Below are 23,418 nucleotides of genomic sequence, written 5' to 3' on the forward strand. Positions count from 1 at the left end.
GCTATAAAGATCCCGTCCTGATCCAGGTGTAACAGAAGACGCTTTTACAGTCTCTCCACTGTCGACGCGCTCTCGAGACAGGACGCGACGTGGACACTGTTTGACAGGGCTGGAATTTTGACCCGCGGGAGCTGTGGGCCAATAAGAATGGGGAGATTAACGACGCATTTTAAAAAGGCTTTTTATTGGAAACCTCGGGAACCTGGACGACTCGGCGGAAGAGAGCTGACCCAGGTTCTCTTACAGCTCGCGTCTCCTTCGGCCAGACTTGCCGTCCCGGTGGCGGCCCGAGGCTCCGCCCACCGAAGAGCCGTGACCTCATTAATGCACGAAGGTGAAGCCGCCGCCCCTCGTCCAGCACGCGGCTGTGACGGCGTGAGAGGACCCAGCTCTCATTATCGTGCGCTCGCCGTAATAATGACCGCCACGCCATCGGTGAGGTGAGATCCAATAAACGCCTGGCCTGTCCGTGATAATGACTACGGAGATGGCACTTCCAGTTTTAGCCACTTAATTTCCTCCGAAATGACAGGGTGGGAGGGCCGGGAGACGGGCCGGTGTCGCAGGGTCAGCGATCCGGACGAGCCCTTCACCGGCGCGCCTGGACGGCAGACGGCCCGCCTGAAAACACAGAGCGGAGGGAAATGGATCCGGGGGGCAGTTCCCTTCATGCGTTTGGTCTCGGTTAATATGAAGCGCATCGGGGGCGGATGGAAGACGAGCCTGTGGCCTCTGCTAGTTGGGAAGCTGCCTTACCGCCGTCAACCACGCCGTTCAGATCTGCCGTGTCACGCTCTGACTCGCTCCGACGTTCGCCCGACCCGTTTTAGCTGCGCGATACAGGCAAACGGAGAGTAGCTGCCAGAACCCATATGGGGGGGGGGAGTATTCAGAGACGCCCCCATGACACGCCAACACCACGATGCTCTGGTAAAAACCCCACAGCCCAACATGCGCCGTTCAGCTAGGGATCGCACACGTAGCGGAAAGCCCCGCCCACTCCCCTCCCCCCGTGAGCCAGGCTCCTCCCCGCCCCCACGCTCAGGATCAAGTGTCGGGTGACCTGGAGTTCAACCGATCTTTAGGAGCGGCCTGTTCCCCAGCGCCCTAAATGACACTCTCCATCATGCAAATGGACAAAAGCTTTCATTACAACGTCTTAAGAGCAGATTCATTAAGAGATGATACATTCATATGGCATTTCATTACACAAACCCATTTCTAAGATGTGATGTATTAAATTGCCCATTGCAAAATCAACAACAGCAAACTCAATGCAGGCATTATTAATAATTATACTTTTCAGCCATGGGTCATTCTTCATCCTTCCTGAATAAAGCAGGTCAGTACTACAGGACTGCAGGAGATGGGAAAAAAACTACCTAACAGATATGACACTGTGTTTTACTACCTAGTGAAATGTGATATGAAAGACTAATTATTTTCTCCAAAATGACTTTGATTGGATCCCACTAGACTTGATCAATTCAAACCCAAACACCACACTCATCATTTAAATGCTCCCATCAGGTTCAGGGCATTTGCTGATACCCACACTATAAGAGCTAGGGATGAACACACTGTGTAAACCTCAGTATCCACAGCCAAATGTATTGAACTCTCACGACGTGCCCATCAGTGGATCAGAGGTCTCTACACCCCTTGTGGGAGCAGGGCAGCGCAGCCCACGGTGTTAACGTGCACGTGAGGCATCCCTGGCACTCCCGCGTCCGTGTCAAGGGGACACGCGCTCCTGTAACCTGCTACTCCAAACTCCCGGCAGCCCCCGTCGATAATTAGCCAACATCTCTTAGGGGAGAAAGAACAAATCCCTCCAATCGGCCTCCATTTTGTGTGGAGCCGGGCCCTGCTAGGAGCCGTGGCCTAATCCTGCCCTTAACCCTGCCGGCTAATGTGTTTCCAATTTACCAGGAGCCCCTCTGTGGCTGGGCTGGTAATCAGTGACAGTTCGGCGTGTAATCCGAGCAGAGTCTGGACGCACCGTCCCGGCTGCCACGCCGCACAAGCGCCCCGGGTCTCACGGCTTAGGCAGATAACCAGGCCGGCGGTGGCTAACGGCCTGACCCGGTCGACCTCGTACGCGAGCGCACACACTCGCGTGGGTGAAGCAGGGCGGAAACTCCCGGCCGTGCCAGCAAACGTGAGGCACGGTGTTTACTTTTCCCGCCTCTCCGGACGGCCGGCTTTATCTTTTCGAAGCGATTGAAAATGACCGCCCCGGGATCTCAGATAGAGAGGAAGAGGACGCTGAAGGAGGGGTAAATTACACTGCTTATAAATAGGTGTGAAAGTTGGTTGTCTGACACCCAAGGAGAAAAACACGGAGGGGGCCCAGGCCCCGCAAAATAAGAGCAGGCAGTGTGAAAGAAGGCCTGTGTTAAAACAGCTCTGGCCTTCGTCCAGGTCGCCACCTCTGGAGGTGCACGGTGGTGTTACCGCCACTAAATCAACATGTCAGCACCACGCCATCTGAACTTTTGCTTCGGCCCATATTGCTTACAGCTATTCGGCAGCTGTAACGGATTGTTACCCCCAGACACCCTGCAGGGGCAGAACGGAGAGAGTGCAGAGGTGGAGGAACGCACAGACGCCATTTTTAAATCGTTGTGCGCAGACCGACGTTAGCAATCACGGCAGCAGACACAGCAGTCGGGCGTGGCGCGGTGGCCTGGGTGCGGGGGGCAGCGGGGCATCCAGTCTGCCCCCGGCCCGGAGAGCAGAGCTGCTGGAGACGGGGGTCGACAGCCTTGTGCTAACTCAGCACCATATTTACATTCCAGGGGGTAATTTTAGCCCCATGGGGACACGCAGGGGCCATGGCGTCATTTGGACCCATCAGCAGCCAGTTGGCTCCGCATGGGACCCTTTAGTTTGTGGGTGGTATAGAGAGGCAGTACACACACACAGAAACACACACACACACACACACACACACACACACACACACACACACACACACACACACACACACACACAAGAATAACTAGTGCACACCCACTTATACTCTTATAGCCTGAAGCAAATGAGTCACTGGCACGCTGGCCTTTGGATACATGTTGTACATATAGACACAGTTTAGAGGCACATATAGACACTGTGTAGTTGTACACAGACATACTGTTGCTACCAAAATGAAGGCAGGCAAGGGGAAGCAGACTTCAGCTACAGCTGATACATTTACAACACTCGCGGCATTTTGCCAAGTACCCAGACGAGCAAGTTTCCTAGCTCATAGCATCAGTGACGCCTCTGACAACATCTGCGTAAATATGAACACTGCGCATTATCTGTACCTGACCGTACAGAACCGGGACGGGCAGCACCGGGCCTCCTGCTGAAGACACCGCAGGACCGGTCGGCAGGGTTGGCTCCGGTGAGCAAATCAAATTTCATTGTCGTTTTAAAAAATTTACAAAGCAAACAAAACCCGAGTCGGACTGCGGCTCCTGGTGGGTGGAGGCTGGTCAGGGGTTCTGCTGCTCACGCTGACCGCACCACGGGCTGCTGGGACACCGGAGAGCCTCCTCTGGCTGGACTGGCCACACTCATTAGTCAGGGGATCAAGCAGAAAGTTAAATACTTCGAAACGTGTAACAGAAGAACGGGTGGGTAAAGCGCGAGGGTCAGGCTGACGCCACACACCGGTCCTTGGGCAATCTGCTATTGATTTGAGCTCATTTGGAGGGGGAGTGTGTGTGTGTGTGTGTGTGTGTGTGTGTGTGTGTGTGTGTGTGTGGGGGGGGGGGGGGGGGGGGGGTGCTAGGGGAGGGAGGGTTGCGTCAAGGGCACTGTGTGCACAGTCTGTCACTCCGACAGTTTGACCCCGTTTTCCAAAGGCAAGCATCAGGACGACGGCCCCGCCTGACAGCTCGTCTGCGCGGTGGTGATGACATCACAAAGGGCCGCACGTCTATTCGCCGCTGGTGGGGGGGGGAGGAGCCAAGGAGCAGCTCGCCAGGTCCCCTTCACGTCTCCCTAGGGCCACCGAGTAGACTCCAGGGGGGGGGGGGGGGGGGGGGGGGGGGCATCACTGCCAGCCTTTCTTCAAAGACTGCGACCATAAACAAACAAGCCGACAGTGTGAGAGACGCGCGAGAGAATCTAATCCGAAGATGTAAGAAGCTAACTATAATAGCGACGTGTTACAGCAATTATTCACAATAGTCTAACAGGCAGCTCTGCTCTTCTGGGTCGCGTCGTGCTGGGTGAGGTGCAGGGGACCCTTGGCCCTCTGATGGTCCTAACTGCTTGTTTGGGGGGGGGGGAGGAGGAGGATGGAGCCCTTTTCACTTTTCTCCTCAAATTGCTTCATCTCTCCATCAGCATGCCAAAGGGGACTCCATTAGCCTGGCCAGCAGACCGGACCACGCCCCCCCTTCCCGCGCCCCCCTCCCGACACCCACCCGCACTTCATTTAGCCGGCCCCTCCATCCCAAGAAGCCTGTCCACGTCAAATTAGAGTGGGGCCCCCATTGTCCTTATTACGGCCAGGGAGAACGGCATGATGACTGATGCTGCCGGGTGCCTCACTTGTCACTAGTTGTCAGCCAGACGTGGAGTTTGGACACACATAGCTGACAGGTAATCTTAATGTCTTCAATTATCTCAATTAGTCCTGTCATAAACAATTTGATAGGTGCTGGCCAAACACAAACAGATAAACACGCGCACGTATCCATGAGAGAGGCGGCGAGCACCTCAGCGTGGGGGGGTGTGTGTGTGTGTGTTGCGGCCGGGTGTGTGCGTGTTAATGAGAAGTGTAATGGGTTTATCAGTGACGAAGCGAATGCTGTCTCCTTTGTCTCCCGGTATCCCAGCATGCTCGGCTGTGCAGTGTTCTCTGCTACCTGGTCACTTCAAATTGTACCATCTCCTTTCATTAGCACACTGCCCGGTGAGAATCTGAAAGGCTGTGACAAAATTCATTTAAAACGAGTGGGAACAGATTGCCTGAAGCAGGTGCTATAAGGGAGATAAAACAAGTGTGTGCGTGCGTGTGTGTGTGTTCTTTATCTTCAGTGGTGGAAAAACAGCTATACAGCATCTTTTTTACTTTATTCAAATTTTCATTAGTTACTTTTTATTTATTTTACTTTTTTCACATTATATTTTAGTTTTTTTCTATTAAAACTTTTACCATTGACTATTTTCCACCGTAGAAACATTTCCCTATGTTAAGGTAACACCTATGGACTAGATACTGAAAGACTATGGGGGATACAGCAATGTCTAAGAGTCCCCTACCAAGAACTGAAATGTGGCCCCAGTGCTGGGATCCTTTTTCAGCACTCAGTAGCACAATCTGACCTCAAACTCCTTCAGCGAGCTCCTCTGACATTGTTCAACAAGTTTTCGACGTGAATGCACTAACAGTTGGGACGGGGTGCTATACTAACTGAGGGGACATCAAATGTTACACTCCTTGTTAGCGATGTCCGTGTTCTGATTATAGGGCAGCACACAGGCCAATACTCTGACTCAGAAGGCTGAAGGTTATGAGCAGAGCCAGGCGCTCTGGGTCAGCGTGGGTATATATGCACATGACCCCTTTTCAAAAACACTGCCATCATCCAGTGAGCCGAAAGGTCCGATCAAACAGAGGACAACCGTGAGGAAGTAAAGGTAACGTGACAGAGCCCCAGGTAGCAGCAGCACACGGACCCGACGGCTGACCCCTCCAGTGTCCGGCACTCTGCTGAAGGTGCAGATGCCCCATATGAGGCTGCTTTGTGGGCGACAGGGGCAATTACAGGAGGAGGGGTAGATCCACCGCGGATCCTCTGTCTTCGCTCCTGACCCCCACACCAAGTGACGACTGAGATGGTGAGAAACACAAAGGAGAGAGAGAGAGAGAGAGAGAGAGAGAGAGAGAGAGAGAGAGAGAGAGAGGCCCGTCACAGGGAAGTTGTAATAGGAAATTGCTTTTGGCAACTATTTGTTCTGCACCAGAATCTTTTTTTTTTTTTTTTTTTTTGTGCCAACACTGTGAGCCCCATTGGAAAACAGGGCAGGTCTCCCTAATGAGTAATCTATTTCAAAGCAGTCTTGTCTGGGCATGACAGTTTACTGAGAGGCTTGAAGAACTGGTAATTACCAGTGTTACGGGGCAATTAATGCATATTACACTGCGGCACTCATGGTGGCGACTGTCAGCTCCCCAATAAAAATGAGCACTCTTCAGCTAAAGGGTGACGTTAATTGGACCTTTAATGACTATGCACAGGAACCAAGCCAAATAGGAACAAAACAGGGGAGTCTGCCTGACTTCAGGAGTGGGGTGGAAATTGTACTAAAAATGAGATTAATTGCTGTTGGGGAGGTGGAAAAAAAAAAGACTGGGGGAAGAATGAAGGGGGTAAAGAATTAAATGATAGGGTTTGAGAGCAGGGGGCTCTTGTTGCAATGACAATTCTTAATTGTCTTATATATTCTTTATGTTTGAAGAGGGCCAGTGGAGGGTCTGAGGGACGTGAATATGGGCTTCATGTGCAGCACACCGCACTCTGGGAACGCAAAGAAAAAGTTCACAGGAATTTCTTGTTTGTAAAGGAATAATCTTGAGGCGGTTCGGTGCTTTAAGGTTTAAAAAATCTCTACAAGGGGAGGAAAAAAAAATCAGGTGATTTTCTCCCTGGTGCCTCTAAAGAGGTGGTGTGTGTTTGTGTAATAATGAGCAAAGAACCACTTCAGGTCAGGGCTACAGAGGAAAAACCCTAAAGCCTGTTGTCTGTAATGAAGTAACTCAAGTGGAAGAAGTTTAATTGGCTGGGGAATCAAGAGGCTTCAGCTCCTGACACCTCTGAAAAGACCTGCTGCTCAAGTGTATTTAACCCCCCAAACAAATAAACAAACAAACAAACAAACAAAACCCTCATCATCAAATTACCCAGTTCTTTCATCAACATGGAGCAGCAGAGGGCTAAAGCACACGGCCTGACTCGGGCGCTGGTTTATGAGCAGGACGCACGCTCCGGCCATGTTAAGTAGCCTTGATTAATGCTGTTTATCCGCTTGCACTCCTCCTGAATATGCGAGCGTGCAAATCAAAAATATTCACATGCGAAACATCGGCAGACATTTGCATGCATTTTTGATTCGCCGTTTCCACTTAAAATATGCGGCGGGCGGGAGTGCGACGCTGCCTGGCACGGTGTCACGGCGAAGCACTCACACTGTCACCGCCGCTGATAGAACTCCCCGGCTTCAAAGCGGCTGGTTTGCATTGCGAAGGAGAAGGAGCAAATATTTGAATTGCAAAACCACATCATCTTCCGACAGGATAAAATTTGAGACAACTTCCAATAGTTAAAGACCTACATTTCCCCCGTACAAGTGAAGCGTCAGCACGCTGTTAAAGGGGGCGATCCCGGGACACGCCAAGCCCCTCCTGCGGTAATTTAGCATATCCAAATTTGTGTAATGGGATGTGACACGTTTCAGAAGGGGTACTGGGAGTGGAGGGGTGGGCAGAATTATATATAATGCAAGGAGAGGACCGTAAAAATGTTATAAGCGGCCCTTGTATTTAACAGAAATCCAGTGTATAAATGCGGGGTTCTCAGACTAGCCGGCCAGGTTTTGATTAGCGACTGAAGTGTAATTTCTTAAGCCATCCAGCACTTAGGAGCTGCAGGAAGTCCCCCCGCACGTGTGCTCACCACGCCCCGCACGTGTGCTCACCGCGCCCCGCCGCTACCGTTCTAGAGCAGCAACCACGCGCCCCCCGCGTGACAGCGTCTCCGCTCCAGTCCCTCCGCCAGACCCTTCTGCACATTTTACAAGTTATACTGCATATCGTAAACAAGTCTTCCGTCAACCTTCGGCAGTTCTAGGAACCACGGGAAAGCTTGGCAAGAAATAGGCCAAAGGCAAATATTATTATGAATCATAGCATATTTGAAAATAGGATTTCCTAGTTTTCATGCCAGAAAAAATATGACATTTAAGATCGAAGATAATACAGCCACAGACAGCATTTATGGCAATGAATAGCCATCTTCAGACCGCTGAAATAACACTTTTTTTTTTATCGGAAAAACACTGACATGGGGAAATATGTTTAAATTCTTTTCTCAGGAGGAAATGTTAGCACCACTTGGCATATTCCAGAAAATGAGAGACTCAAAGATATTTGGAAAATATTTCACGTGGAATGTTCCAAATGTCCACAAACTGATGAAAGGTGATTTTATCATTTAGGATTTCATCAAGGCAAAAGAGATTTATTGCATAAAAATCTGAAAACGTTAAACGGTGGCAGTAAGACTTCCATCAATGAAGACGGTGGACTTGAGTCTGCTGATGGTGTCCACGACACCAAACCTCCACCTGCAAATCACAGCAGACGGGACCGGGCGTCGCGGCCCAACCTGCTCTGATCCGGGTGGGTCTGCTGGGTCTGCAGGGCCAGACCCATGCCCCCGTGTTCCGCACACCGCCCCGTTCCCATGGCGCCTATCCCACGCGCAGACACTCTGGAGACAATCAAAAGCCCGGATGATGGATAACTTCAGCGCACAATGACCTCTGTCACGGGGGGGTTGGCCCTAAATCAATGGCGGTGATAAGGACTCCGCACCTTGGCGGTGCTCGGAGCGTATCAGCCGCGGGAGGAAGTCTGAGTAATCACTAAAGACACGCTGCAGCAAAACCACAGAGCTCGCTTTGTCAAACATAATTTACAATGCATATTCCGCCTCCGCCGGTGCTGTTAAGGCAGTCATTAAGAGCGAGAGGGTGATAGGAGTCTGTGTTTACGACTGGGCCCTCTGCAAGTCTGTCTGTGAGAGCAGAGGAGAGACGGGTGGGGGGGGGGGGGGGGGGGGGGGGGGTGTCAGGCGGTGGTGGTGGCCCCAGGGAGAGGAAGAAGGCCCTGGGGCTTTGAGTCCTCCACGTCAGCCCTGCGTGGGCCGCCTGCGTTTGCAGTGATACATGCAGGGAGGGGTTGGAGGTTGAAGTTGAGATGAAGGCCGACAGGAAAAAGGGGGCCAAGCACTTTGGGAAGATTACAACTCTTCACATGTTAAGACCCCGGAGTAGTTTCTCATTTGTCCCCCCCGCTTTCCTTTTTTGGACAGGCAGAGTATAACTTTCCATTCAGTGGCATCAACACCAGCAAATATGACATCCAACGTCGCAACTATGTGACCCCTCTCCAGCAGGGTCAGCCGATTCAAAAGTCCAGCGTTCAAAATGCTGATTAGAATATGTTTGTGTCGGCCAGAGGAGGATGGGTTCCCCCCCTGAGTCTTGGTTCCTCTCAAGGTTTCTTCCTCATGCAAAAAAAAAACTAGGGAGTTTTTCCTTGCCACTGTCGCCCTTGGCTTGCTCACTGGGGGCTAGGACTCGGCACTTGTAAAGCTGCTTTGTGACAACAACTGTTGTAAAAAGCGCTATATAAATAAAATTTGATTGATTGATTGATGTTTGCTCGCACATTCAAACTAATTCTGGCAACATTTCAACAGTGAAAATATTCTCATGATCCAGGAGACCTTTTTCTTTCCACCGCGAGGACAGGCACAGGTAAGCCCTACCGAACGCTTCCCATGAAGCCCCACGATTATGAAGACAGCGGCAGGAGGAGTGAGAGAGGCCTGCAGGGTTACGCCTGAGGGTTTAGTTTCACCCAGGCAGCTCAGGCAAAAATATTTTGCAATCGTTACTCAAGAGTTTGTCCCAGTTTCTGATTGAAACCACAGCAAGGGCCTCTCCCAGTGGAGGCGGCCGGCCGCTCCGCTCAGCCCAGGCCTGGGAGGTGTCTGAGGTGAGCTGCCGACTGTCAGCAGCTCCACTGACGGAGATCCCATCGATGCTAATGGCCAGGTTAGGTGAGGAGTATTCCCCCCCCTCCACATTACAAATGGTATCACAACGCATACCTTCCAGTATGATTCCAATTAACGGTGGAAGCCATTACTGAGAAACATTCCCTGCTGTCATAATGGGTATATATCAGTTACATTAACATTTCATCCAGGCTTGAAAAAACATCACTTTTCTTAAGCACATTTCACATTACCTTCTGCCAGTTTTTGGAGGAAGAAAACTTAGGCGGAGAGGGCCGTATAAAAGTGGCCAAATTGTGCGAATTTAATAGTTTTCACATTTGTTATTATCGTGGCGGAAAGAGAATCCGAGCAGTCAGGCGGGACAGTGAGGCGATCTCGGCGAGCCACAGCTGCGTGGAAATTGAAGTGGCAGCTTGTATCGGAGAGAGCTTTCACCAGACAGCTCCATTTTCCCTGGGACTTTAGCCCAACTGACATACGAACTCACAACAGAAATAAGAGTGGTCACTCAAAACTCGCAGTCGATACATGACGGAGCCGCGGCTAAAGCCGGCGCGGGGCGTGGGCAGGGGGGTGGTGTGTTTGTGGGGGGGGGGCAAGCCGATACGGCACACGGCAGCCGATAAAGACATCCCGCCGACGCGAGGCTAGATTACCCCGACGTCACTGCGGACATTGTTCTGCAGAGTGGCGTGGTCCGGCGGGGTAAAACACCTCTTCCTGCCCTGCTATCACGATCTAGCGTCACCACAGGGACACCCGGAGGAAGAAAAAGGGGGGGAAAAAAAGTTAAAACCCTTCCTGCTGTTGACGAATGCACATCAACGTCATCGGTCCCTTATGGCGTGAAACACGGGGAGGGCTCTATGGCTCTGTTTTATGGCTTGGATAAGAACAAAGGTCACCACCAGGCCATGCAGGCGGCGAACAGCAGCGTCCAGCACACATCAAAAGGGCCGAGCACTTTCAACTGATTACAGTATGCTGCGTGCGCCGCTGAAGGTCTCCGCCGACCTGACAGATATCAAACGTCGGTCTGAATGGAAGAGTGAAATCAAAGGTCACGGTTCTCCAGTTCTCGTCTGTCTCTGATTAGGCTGCGGCCTCTCGCTACGAGCCGTGTTTAACGCACGAGGCAATCAAGAGGCAAGAACTTTCAACCGGAAACTCAGTGACGTAAAAGCAGACGTCCCACGTTTGACCTAAAACAGATATAAATAGACACAGGTGGAATTAAATGACTTTAAAAAATACCATTAGTACTGTAGATTGGCCAGTGTGTCCGGGGTCCCTTTTCCTTTTGTAAAGTAAACATAAGAAATCCTCTCTATGTCGGTTGTTTTGGAAGTTTAGAAGAAAAACTTACAGATGCATAGAAATTCATGGAAACGAGATGTCTCATAAATGTCTCATTTATATAATGTTCAATATTGTCACATTCAAGAAGGAAAATAAGAACTATAATAATAAAATCCTAACAAATGACACCTGGAAAAAAACATAAATCATTTCTTTTATCTGACATAAGCCCTGGCCACATTTCCCACAATTCTGAATGCAATATAGGAAGTGATTTGTATACCATGACATGTTTGTTTTTGTGAAGACTTGTTTATATATATTTAGCATTGTAAAGCATGCGGTTGCTAATTGTGATATATACAGGCATGCTGTCTGGAAGGCTAGCTGTCCTTCATAACCTCAGTTTGCTTGGGTTACCTCTCAGCCTGAAACACTTAGACGCTCTCTACAGAAACAAAATCAACCTCAGGCCAACATGCCGCGATCACGTTCAACGAGGTCACCGCGGAGCAACCGTGGCAGGAGGACAGACACAAAATCGCGCCGGTCAGAGTCGACTAACCCTCGGGTGACGTTTATGGATACTGCAGCCCAGAGCCAATCCCTTTCACCAATGTGTTCCCCCGATGAGGGCTGTCGGAACGGGCCAACATCTGTTCCTCGATCAGGATGACAAGATGGCGGCGGGCTGTAATTGATGGCCTGGGCGTGAGCTACGAGATGCTAGAGCGAGAGGGGCAGGAAGGGGACGAGGCCGCACAGGGGACGAGGGCCTTAAAGAGGGACACGTCCGGGTTATTTATACACAGGCACTTATCAGGACCACCCTGCCTCTCACCTCAACACGTCCACCTCTAACATCCGCTGCTGTAAAACCGACACATGACGGGTCTGAACTCCCAGACAAACAAAGGGGACCGAGACTACAGAACTGTTTGTTGTTAAAAGCACAAGCCAAAAACAAGCAAAGTAACCATGCGGGACGCTGAAGCAGTGGACCAGTAGTCTATAGAGTGATATTCTACCAACACACACTAAACTAATAATGCCCCCCCCCTCATTTTCACTGAAACAAAACTTGGCCATGCAGTAACTAATAAAAACGCACAAGAACAGCCTGTCTTTTGGACACTTAGAGAATTCACTAAAAACAGAGCTCCGTGTATCTGGGTCCTCATAAATATCAATGTATTGGAACAGCTGTGAGCCTGAAACAGCTAATCGTGCTCCAAAAGCAATCACACGCTCACGGTGTCAAATAAAAAAGGGAAGTCTCATAGACGTACTCCTCTTCTGAGCGTGCCCTCCCAAGCCCCGCCCCTGTGCTTCCACTCCATTGGACCAAATGTGGAGAGCAGGCTGCTTTATGGGGGAACAAAAGGACAGATTGTTTCCATTCAACTGGCCGCATTAGAAGTAGGCCGCCGTGTCCTTCTGTGCTGCTACGCTGTGGCCTCATGCTCCAGCGCTCGCCTTGGCCCTCGCTGCACAATAGTGGGGTGTTCACCCCGGCCCCACCGCCCGTCTTACTGCCCCACCGCCCGCCCTACTGCCCCACCGCCCGCCTTACTGCCCCACCGCCCGTCTTACTGCCCCACCGCCCGCCTTACTGCCCCACCGCCCGTCTTACTGCCCCACCGCCCGCCTTACTGCCCCACCGCCCGTCTTACTGCCCCACCGCCCGCCTTACTGCCCCACCGCCCGTCTTACTGCCCCACCGCCCGCCTTACTGCCCCACCGCCCGTCTTACTGCCCCACCGCCCGCCCTACTGCCCCACCGCCCGCCTTACTGCCCCACCGCCCGTCTTACTGCCCCACCGCTCGCCCTACTGCCCCACCGCCCATCTTACTGCCCCACCGCCCATCTTACTGCCCCACCGCCCGCCCTACTGCCCCACCGCCCGTCTTACTGCCCCACCGCCCCGCCTTACTGCCCCACCGCCCGCCCTACTGCCCCACCGCCCGCCTTACTGCCCCACCTCCCGTCTTACTGCCCCACCGCCCGCCCTACTGCCCCACCGCTCGTCTTACTGCCCCACCGCCCGCCCTACTGCCCCACCGCCCGCCCTACTGCCCCACCGCCCATCTTACTGCCCCACTGCCCGGCCACATCACGCCCCAGTCTGGGAGGGACCGCATGGTGCGTTCACATTCCTCACATTTCAGTGTACAATAAAAAGCAACACAGGCTGGCTTACGGTTTTGGTCTCGTGTCCTCAATACGCAAACACAAGCGGTATTAAAGACAAAATTCTCAAACTAAATGAGGTAAAAATACAAAAGGATAAAGTTCTGATGCACATTCTCAAACTAAATGAAGTAAAAATACAAAAGGATGAAGTTCTGATGCACAGATGTTAATTTCTGACGTAAAAAGCCAGTGTCGCACTACTCCGTTAAGACAATGTAGGGCACGTTGGGGTCACACAGACTGACATATTACTGCTGGGATTCTCCGCACATGCGTCATTATTGACTTTGGCAGCATGCTCTGCTATATTCTATATGGCCATTACCGGGAAGCTATACAATCCACACTAACATTTTAAAACGTTTCCCTAACCTGGAAGATCCTCTGGTGGAACAGTAACCCACAACATGGCAGGATTTCAGCTAAAGGTTCAGTGGTGCCATCTCTCGTGGTTACTATTACACCAGGGAACACACTAAAACAGATGGACACATCCAGGATGTTATACACTGAATTTGAACCTGTTTATAGATTTAGATTAGTTTTAGATCAAGTATACATCACTTACAAATAAGGCTGATAGACTTTTTAAGACTTCTAACATAAGATTTGTTTCATATATTCTAGCAGGAGTCCAGCAGCACAGAGGTGATCCACTTTCCTTGGTACTGCTTTTCCATACTATACATAACAACATACAAGTCTACAGCAAACAAACAAATAAATATTTGGGTGGTAGATGAATTCCTCAAAACAAATAACAACACACAAAAAACATACTTGTATTAGTGTGAAAAAAATACACAAAAAAATGAAGCAAAATCACTGCTGAACGCTCTTTCAATTACTACCATGAAACCATAAAACCATATCATAAAAACATACATTCAAACTACAGTACAATCTGCTTCTTAAAAAAGATTTGTACATCTTAGCATAATTAGGGCATTTAAAGAATACCATATAAAACCTCTGAAGCCCTTACACCTTAGAAAAGGCCCTCACCTCCGTGTGCTGACATACTGCTGCAATCAGTGTGTTAAATACTGCTGTATATGTTCCACGTGTCTGATGTATTTAGTGGCAGGTGAAGAAGAGTTCTGTGGTTCAACCATCTCTGGGATCAGACAGGCGCTCAAAACCATTTCAGCCATCAGAATTGTCCCTTAAGGTTGGGGTCTCACAAAGAGCAGTTTTAATAAAGTCACAGTGCCCCAGACAAGATCTCAGCAGGATGACAAATGTCACTGACTTCTGGCTGGAATGAAAGGCGGGAGGTCAGTGGACGTGGGCCGGGTGGCTGGGCCAGGAGAACCCGATGAAGGATGGGGGAGAACGCGGAGAACTCACGCGTGTGCTTCTTTACCCCTAATGACATGAATATCAATCTGCTGAGGGGAAAACGCTACATTCACCGAAAACCTCCAGAACTAAAGAGGAATCCACTGCAAAAGCATGTCCTCGCCCCCAATCACATCAGGCTTTCGCTCCAACTTCAAAACGTCAGTCGAGAGACTTCACAAACCTCCGCCGGGTGCATGTGTGTCCCCGTGGTGGTGTTTGACTGCACACCTCCTGTGCATCAAAGCTGTTCTTAACCTCAATTTACACGACAAATCCATATAATGCGTCAGCAGCTCCCCCCCCACCTCCTCCACCCGGGGATAAATAAGTTAAGTGGAGGCTGTGTGGAGGAAAAAGCCCCACGGCCACTGGGACACCAGAGCTCCTGGATTACATGCGGAGCTGTTAAACAATGCGCCTAAATATGCATTGAAACCCTTAAAGCATGAAACCGCCTTGTCATTTGCCATTAGTATTCCGAACTGTCCGTCATACGTCTTGCGTTACATTTGGGCGTGCCGCGGCGCTAAATGTCATGCACAGAGGGTCGCAAATTCCGAGAAGTCATCGCATGTCAACTTTATTTCTCTAAAGCTCCTAACGATTAAACTGTCACAAGGGCATTCTGCACCGTGCAGGGCACACGTCCACGAGGGCACACGTCCACGAGGGCACACGTCCACGAGTTCCCAGCCAAACGGATGGTTTGAGATACTGAGCACAAAGGACTGGCGCTGATCAGCATGGGACGAGACAGAGGATGAAAACATCATGGCTGTAGAATCAACATGAGCCAGAAAAGAGTCTGCAGAATCCCCCCCCCCCCATAGCCAAATCCAAAAATAAATCCAAAACATTCACTTTAGCTAAACCACATCCACATTACTGTAAACCGTGCACCTTGCACCTGAATAAAATCCCCATCTACGAGTTGAGCGGACATTGAAGATGTCGGGAAGTCACCGTGGCTCTTGGCTTTCGGGCAAGCGCGTGTGCTTGTATGTGTGTCGCAGATGACAGCGGCAGAGGGGACTGTCCTCAGGGGTTAGTCCACTGATGTCCACCCTCATCGGGATCAGGGGAGGCGGGGCCGTGGGGCCGGTGACCTCTCTCTCAGGTGACACGCTCTGTCTGTTCGCCCCCCGCTGACAGCCTTCTGTGGGCCGGTACACCTATACCCCCAAAACATCCATCCGGGCAAAATACACACACTGGCCATTTGTGCCACAAGCACACACACGCATGCGTGCGCACAAGAACAGAGGGGAGCATTTTGCTTCAGAAGTATTTCCAGCGTGTATTTATTAATGCGGTATTCTTGGCCTTACGTGTATGGGTATGAGAGCATGATGGACATTGCCATTAAAATGAGCACACTGTCCAATTTCTGGTATCAAAAAATTCATTTTCATGTCAGGGCTATCTGATTGAACAGCCTGAGCCTCTCACAGAGTTATCATCCAATTCTCCAGTAAAACCGAGGACATTAAGAACAAAATTAATTGGAAAAAGTTTGAGGTGGTCAAGAACTGTCAGACTGGAGGTAAGTCAACAAAGGGGCCTCAAATTAAAAGAAAGAAATTGTTTTTATACATTCAAGCCAGTGAACAAATATTTTCAAATGATAGTTTGAATATTGTGTGATCAGGTTAAATCCCCCATTAACCTACAGGGACCCTGAACAGTGAAGTGGGGATTTTGCTGGCTCAGTATACGGCCGCAAACGTCTGACGACACTCGTGAACATTCGTTAGGTGCCGACCCTTACCTGAAGTGATTATTTAAGTCATCAGCCATAATAGCCACAAAGAAACAGAGTGACACAGACGTGCACGTGATCGCGTCAGCCACTTCCGGGCCGTCAAACCGTGTGATGTATATGACAAATCCAAAAGTCTTAACCCCATTTTATATGAGGGAGAAATGAGCCATACTGTCCTATTATATTGCCATAAATCATTTTTGTCAACCTCTGACAGCTCTTTATCAGATCTAACCTTTTCAAGCCTCCATTAGGAGCGCTAACATTTCCAGCGCTGACACATCCAAAGCACGAGGCTTCCACCGCTGATTGGCTGTGGGCTCCGGCCGACGGCCAGCCCCGCTCAAACACCGCCGGACCCCTTCACTCGCGCACACACACAACCCAACACACACACACAAACAACCTCGTTTTCTCCTGTGCGAAGGAAAAAAAATACGAAGAAGATTGAGATACATTTTTGAATGAAGTAAGTCACGAGGAGAGCATCACAGGGCGAGTTGTACTGCGTTGACCTAAACGAGAACCGCACTGGTCTGAAGACTCGGTCCGCAGTGGCACGCACGATGTTGACGTCGCCTTACCGGCCTAGAACGGAGCTGACGATTCATACCATGACTGGGCAGGCGGGGATGAGATGGTGCCTCCTTTTTGCTTTAGGTCAGTAAGCACAACAAACATGATGGTAGCAGTGCTCGTCAAGCCAAAGAGGGCAGTGCCCAAAGAGCTGATGGAGAGGCTGGGAGAGGCGGGGCTTAAAATCCCCAACTCACATTGGGAGTAACGTGACTGAAAAATGGCATGTTTAATCCCATTTCAACTCTGCATGGGTTTTTATTTATCCAAAGCCTCTCCACGACCGGCTGCCTTGCCCCGCCCTGTGTCCGAGATGGCGGCATCAGGAATCCTGGGAGTCGTATTTCATTCCGCGCTGTGTTGAACTACACTCACTTCCCCTAAAACACACACACGGCTTATTATGTGCTTAATATTCAACATCAGGTGAATAATTTTTATGCAACTCTGATAGTTGGGGGAGATGGATAACTCAATTATCAACTCATCCGTCGCACGGCTCTCTGGCACTGGAGAAGTCAGCGCAGAAGATTGATGGGAAGACGAGACCAGAGGCTTTTCCACCGCCACATCCAGCCAGCGGGCCTGAACAGCCTTTTCTCTCCCCTTCATCTTCGTTTGCTCCCCCCACCCTCCCCCCACCCACTTCAGCCCTCTCAGGCAAAGCGTCATTACCCCCACTCCACTGAGAAGCGTGTATTATGAGGTTAGGGTTTCGTCGGGGCTATTGTTTGGATGATGAATATTGCTGGTGGGGGCTGCAGAGAGAAAATTAGTTGTGTCATTCTGAGGAAAACACTTCATGCTTCCTCACTTCTTTTTTCTGTCCATCTTTCTCTTTTTTTTTGCTAAAGGATAAATGAAGAACAATTATTAGCGGATACAAGAGCTGGCATTAGTTCAAAGCATTGGAGATCACTGGAGCTGTCTCTCAGGAGAGGCGCGGTCATTACGAACAGCCGACGCCATGTTTGGAAGGTCACTCTGAGAGAAAGCCTCCGTGATTTTGGCTCTCTGTCAGTTTTTGTTTCTTCTAACGGGACAACTGAACTAATTCCTTTCTGAAAAAAAGGCCCGCAACCTCCATACGAAAGCATATGAAGTCTTGGTGATGTCAGCCCATCACTCTCATTGCGATGACATCAATTGGGCGGGCGGTGGAGAGGAGGCGGGCTCTGCTGGATCAGGGGGAGTGAGGGTTGGCCCACAAAGAAGGCCTAACAGTGGGAGACTGCATTCAAAATGTCAGATGTAAATGTCAATTAAAAATTACAAGGGGACTGCTAAAGGTGGGTTTTGAAGGGATTGACATTTTTTTTTTATCCGACGGGGCAGAGTTTATCGGGTGAGACGGCCCACAAACATGACGGAATGAGCCCTGTCAGGTCCCTCCGTGCCTGCGCAACAAAGCTACTCCTGAATGCCGACATGAAGGTCGCTCACCGCCATGTACGTTACGTTTTCATGTCAGAATCCGCATCTCTAAAACCACATCCATTAAAGCGCATCTATCATTACAGATACCACTGCATCAGATACAATGAGCACTGCTGGTAAATCAGAGCAGGCGTCCTGAGCGTCTACAGGGCCTGTGTCTCTCATCACAGAGCGCAGTGGGAAGATGGCACATGTTTTTGGTCATAAGTCACGTCACGTTTGATTGACTAGAGCCGTTTCCCTCCAAGTGTTGTCTCATTAAACGCTGCCTTCCTCACAGTCTAGGAATGTTCCCAGTCGCCGGCCAATATATTCTGGTCAACAACTTTTTGAGGTATTTAATGAGGCTCGCTAGGAGCTGAAGTGTTCAAAGCTGAGCTTATCACACTCCAGTGACTCCCGATTCCCGACTCCACGCCTCCGCCTGCCGTTCCTGCCTGCGCCACTTCCAAACAAAACCCCACAAAACGGGGAAAATAAAACACACATTTGCTTATGACCTTGTCGTCGCTGAGGGGTTCTGTTCGACCCCTCTGCACAGTTTGAGGAACCATCGTCACAGAGACGCGCTCGTCTGTTAAGGAAATCAGGCTACACCGTAAAAATAAAAATAAGACGAGAAAGAGTAGTGACCATGTCATTTGGAAGGTGAAGTCCACTCACAATAGTCTGAGAGGGCCCTGCCGGCCTGATGGCACCTGGGGTGACCACTACATGAAGTGTGGGGACAGAGCAGAGCAGGACTGCCAGTCGCACGGCTCATCAGTGTAACGACATTAATCACTTTACTAATCTCCTGCTCTAAAGGCGATGACCTAGCCATCAAGTAACATTCAGCAGACATCACTGGGCATTCAGCAGACAGCGCTGGGCAGACGTGAGGGTGGACCTCTCCTGCCCAAGCTGCTTGTCATGTCACCACATGTCCCCAAGTTCGAAAATCCAGCATCGCTTCATGCTCAGAGGTGAATCTCTGAATCTCCTGTGACAAGATTACGGCTGTCCGGTTCGTAACAGAACAGGTACTGCTAAGACAGGCGAGGCATTAGGGGTAATGCTTGGAGTTGAGTGGTGATGGAGGCTGCGGGCGCGGTGAGAGTGTCTGTCTAACGGACACTTTTCCCAGGTCAGGCGCGGTGAGAGTGTCTGTCTAACGGACACTGTTCCCAGGTCAGGCGCGGTGAGAGTGTCTGTCTAACGGACACTGTTCCCAGGTCAGGCGCGGTGAGAGTGTCTGTCTAACAGACACTGTTCCCAGGTCAGGCGCGGTGAGAGTGTCTGTCTAACGGACACTGTTCCCAGGTCAGGCGCGGTGAGAGTGTCTGTCTAACAGACACTGTTCCCAGGTCAGGCGCGGTGAGAGTGTCTGTCTAACGGACACTGTTCCCAGGTCAGGTGCTGTGGCCTCTGTTCCCCGTGTGTCACAGCGTGTCGGCCGGCCGTCAGCCGCAGCATGGTTAGCGGGGGTGACCTTTCAGCTGCGCAGACGGAGTGTGTGAGCACCTCCCCCTCCGCAGCCACACACACACACACACACACACACACACACACACACACACACACACACACACACACACACACACACACTGCCCATTTGTTCTGCAAGCTAACACAGCCCCGTGAGATACACAACGTGGAGCTCCTAAAGAAAGATTTCACTGTGTTGAACCCAGACAAAAATGTGATTACAGAGGAGGAAGCTAGGAACTAGGAACCACAGACAAGACCTAGTGGGGTTGTGGGGGGGGGGGGGGGGGGGGGGGTAGGACCTAGTGGGGTTGTGGGGGGGGTAGGACCTAGTGGGGTTGTGGGGGGGGTAGGATCTAGTGGGGTTGTGGGGGGGTAGGACCTAGTGGGGTTGTGGGGGGGTAGGACCTAGTGGGGTTGTGGGGGGGGGGGGGGGGGGGGGTAGGACCTAGTGGGGTTGTGGGGGGGTAGGACCTAGTGGGGTTGTGGGGGGGGGTAGGACCTAGTGGGGTTGTGGGGGGGTAGGATCTAGTGGGGTTGTGGGGGGGTAGGACCTAGTGGGGTTGTGGGGGGGTAGGATCTAGTGGGGTTGTGGGGGGGTAGGACCTAGTGGGGTTGTGGGGGGGTAGGATCTAGTGGGGTTGTGGGGGGGGTAGGACCTAGTGGGGTTGTGGGGAGGTAGGACCTAGTGGGGTTGTGGGGAGGTAGGACCTAGTAGGGTTGTGCATTCTTTCCCCACACACCACACCCTATAACACCCGGAGTGTGTGCGCGAGTGCGTGTGACAAAGATCGTTTCATGCTGCGTACACTCGTGCGTTGTTTTGTGCAGAGTGCGTCGCAACGGAAATGAATCATTTGGAAAAGAAGGCTTTAGCAGAAACCAAAAGCAGCTGTTTACATTAAGCTCAAACACAGAGACTGTAGCCTGGAAGGCCTACTGCAGACCCGCTTTACACACCACCTTCTCTCCCAGGACCAAACGAGCCCCTGCCCCATCACGCCTGTACACCCCCACACATACAGATGCGCAGGAAACACACAGAGAGACGGCGGAGTAGGAGGTGATTTCATTTCCCTGCTGTGGAGATCTGTCTTTACACACAGGCTCGGGCCCAACAAGGCCACGGGCTGTTCCTGTGGCCCAGAGAGACACGCACAGACCTCACAGATAGCTCACCCCGCTACCCTCTCCACCTGACACACCAGACATGGAAATACTTAGGGTTAGCCGGAGTAATGATGTATGGTTTTATACAAAATTGGTTATTACCAGGAACAATTAATATTGTGATGTCGCAACGATGTAGCAGGAGTGTAATGGCCCAGAGTGGATACTGGGCTTTCTTGGAAACAAAAAACAGCCGCCATCTACGTATTATTCGAAGCTTTTGGGTTTTAATTTACTTTAACTCAACACATATGCAACACTGTGTATGACGATGGGCTTGATTATTCTCAAAGAACACAATACACAGGAAGAGATGACCACCGTTAACTTAATAGCTTTAGCATGTCTAAATTGCGCAAGAAAAGACTAAATTAAAGTTGAAAAACAAAGAAAAGATACAAGGTGTATGATGGCTTTATTTACATAGTGATTTTATAATGCTATGAAAAGCCTTTGCTGTTTAGAGCAGTGGCCGCGTGGGGCCCAGGACTGTGGGAGGTGCGGTGGGCCTGGTGGTTGGGCCTACCTGTTCCAGTAGCTCCAGAACTGCTCATTCAGGTAGGTGCGATGGCTGTGTTCATCTCCAAATGAGGCTTTGCTCTCGATCCAGTGCACAATGTGGCCTTCAACAGCTGGGGAAACAACGAGGAACCAATCACCTGTCAGGGAAGGAGCTCGTGTGGGCCCTGCCTGGCCACGATGATAGTGCACCCACTGTATCAGATACTCATGAAGGCATCGCCAACCTCTCCGTTATGGGCTTGACTCAAGCAAACCATACGAAGGGGAAAAAAGCTTCCTTTGGGGGCCACATAGGGTATTTTCATGCAAAACTGCTTTGATTTTGTACATCTGAAAATCCTCATGAGAAAACAGAATGGCACTGCTGTAATATCAGCCTGACACGTTATTGTGTCGAGGATAACTAACTGCAGACCCATAACAGTCAATGCTGACTAAGCTTAGCAAAGCCAAACAATTGTAAGTAACTCACCAATAGGGACCTCCAGGATAATATCAGGGGTCTTGTCATAACCTTTGGCCCGTAGCTGATTCTCATCTGAGGAGAAACATTGTAAGGCAATTACTTACACGGGCACCAAACAAATTCCACAAAAGGCCGTCAGCAGGTGCCGAAGTGACAAAAGTGACCTTTACTACACTTGAGAAGGGGGCTCAGAACACAGCTCAGAGTGGGCTGCTTGCCTCCAGAGCACTGACCCAAAACTTCACACAGAGCCTGAATGAAAAAGCGAGGGGGGGGTGGGGATAACGAAAGACCGAGAAGACCCAAAGACGGACGCGTGCGGCCCACCTGGGTTATATCTTCACTTCCTCCCAGGCGGAGAGGGCGAGGACGCTCAGGCCCGAAGCGGCGGCCTCCGTCTCCAGCCGGGGCGAGAGGACGGGCCTCGTACCTGCCAGTGGTCCGCCGGCACCACCACCTCCACCACCACCCCCGCCAGCTGCAGGTGTGGGTGGGGGGGTGCGCGGCCCACGGGCCCCATAAAGACGAGGAAGGACGGGTCCCGGTGTGGCAGCGAGCGCCAGGCGTGACCCCTCGTGCGCGCGCCCGCCTCCACCATTGTCCTTGACTTCTGACGCGGCTCCACCATTATCCGCGGAACACCTGATTTCTCCATTAAATCTCGGGCTGACCAGGTCATTCAATTCCGCCCGGCCGGCCCCTCCGTCTCCAGCCAAGCTCGACTAATGGGGTGAGGGGGAAGAGAAGACGAAGGTCTCGGGCAGCGAGGGGGTCCGGGCCGGCACGCTCCCGCTCTCCACACCTCCTGAGCTGTTGACATTGTCACGCGGTGCCGATCCCCCTTTTTACATCACCTTTGATTAAAATTAATGGGCCGTCCCGAGTGTTGGGGAGCTTATTTCCAATCCATTTATCAGCTGGGGTAGGCTGGCCAGGTGGCCCCCGCACACAAACTTTGACAGTTTTAGAACAGTCCTCCCGGACGCCCCCCAGTAAGGTCAGCACTCGGGCTCAAATAAATGATATCTTCTTAATGACAGAGAGAGGGATTTTAAGGGCCCTTCCTTCTCTGGGGTAGTGAGACGGGAGGGGAAAGAGAATTTCACACCTGACCACTCACCATTTCGACCTTGAGCCTTTCAACACTATAAGACTTAGGCAGGTGTTGGGAGATCAATATGTATCTCTCTATGGCGAGATTAATGTTCAAATGCAAACTATTACATTGTATAGATATTACATGAGGTTTACACCATCATGAATTTAAAGTTCATTCCATATATACAGCAATGGGCAAAAACCAATTTACCAACTACACCTACAAATAGCTTTAATTATTCACAGTCAATTCACAAACTGCTTTAATCCA

At 50.9% G+C, this 23,418-nt stretch overlaps 1 protein-coding gene across 2 annotated transcripts in view; it reads right to left on the minus strand.

The window, feature by feature from the left end:
• Positions 1-23,418, minus strand: part of cdin1 (CDAN1 interacting nuclease 1) — a 63,410-nt gene that overhangs the window by 5,849 nt on the left and 34,143 nt on the right. The window contains exons 10-12 of one of the 2 annotated variants that reach the window (XM_076995688.1): positions 22,056-22,121; positions 21,588-21,693; positions 16,647-16,772 (exon numbers count right to left, since the gene is read on the minus strand). In XM_076995688.1, the coding sequence (XP_076851803.1) occupies positions 16,647-16,772; positions 21,588-21,693; positions 22,056-22,121 (298 nt within the window). The remainder of the gene's footprint in view (positions 1-16,646; positions 16,773-21,587; positions 21,694-22,055; positions 22,122-23,418) is intronic. The other variant, XM_076995689.1, reaches the window with a different exon arrangement.

Source organism: Brachyhypopomus gauderio, unplaced genomic scaffold (genome assembly GCF_052324685.1).
Source record: "Brachyhypopomus gauderio isolate BG-103 unplaced genomic scaffold, BGAUD_0.2 sc229, whole genome shotgun sequence".
Lineage (NCBI taxonomy): Eukaryota > Metazoa > Chordata > Actinopteri > Gymnotiformes > Hypopomidae > Brachyhypopomus > Brachyhypopomus gauderio.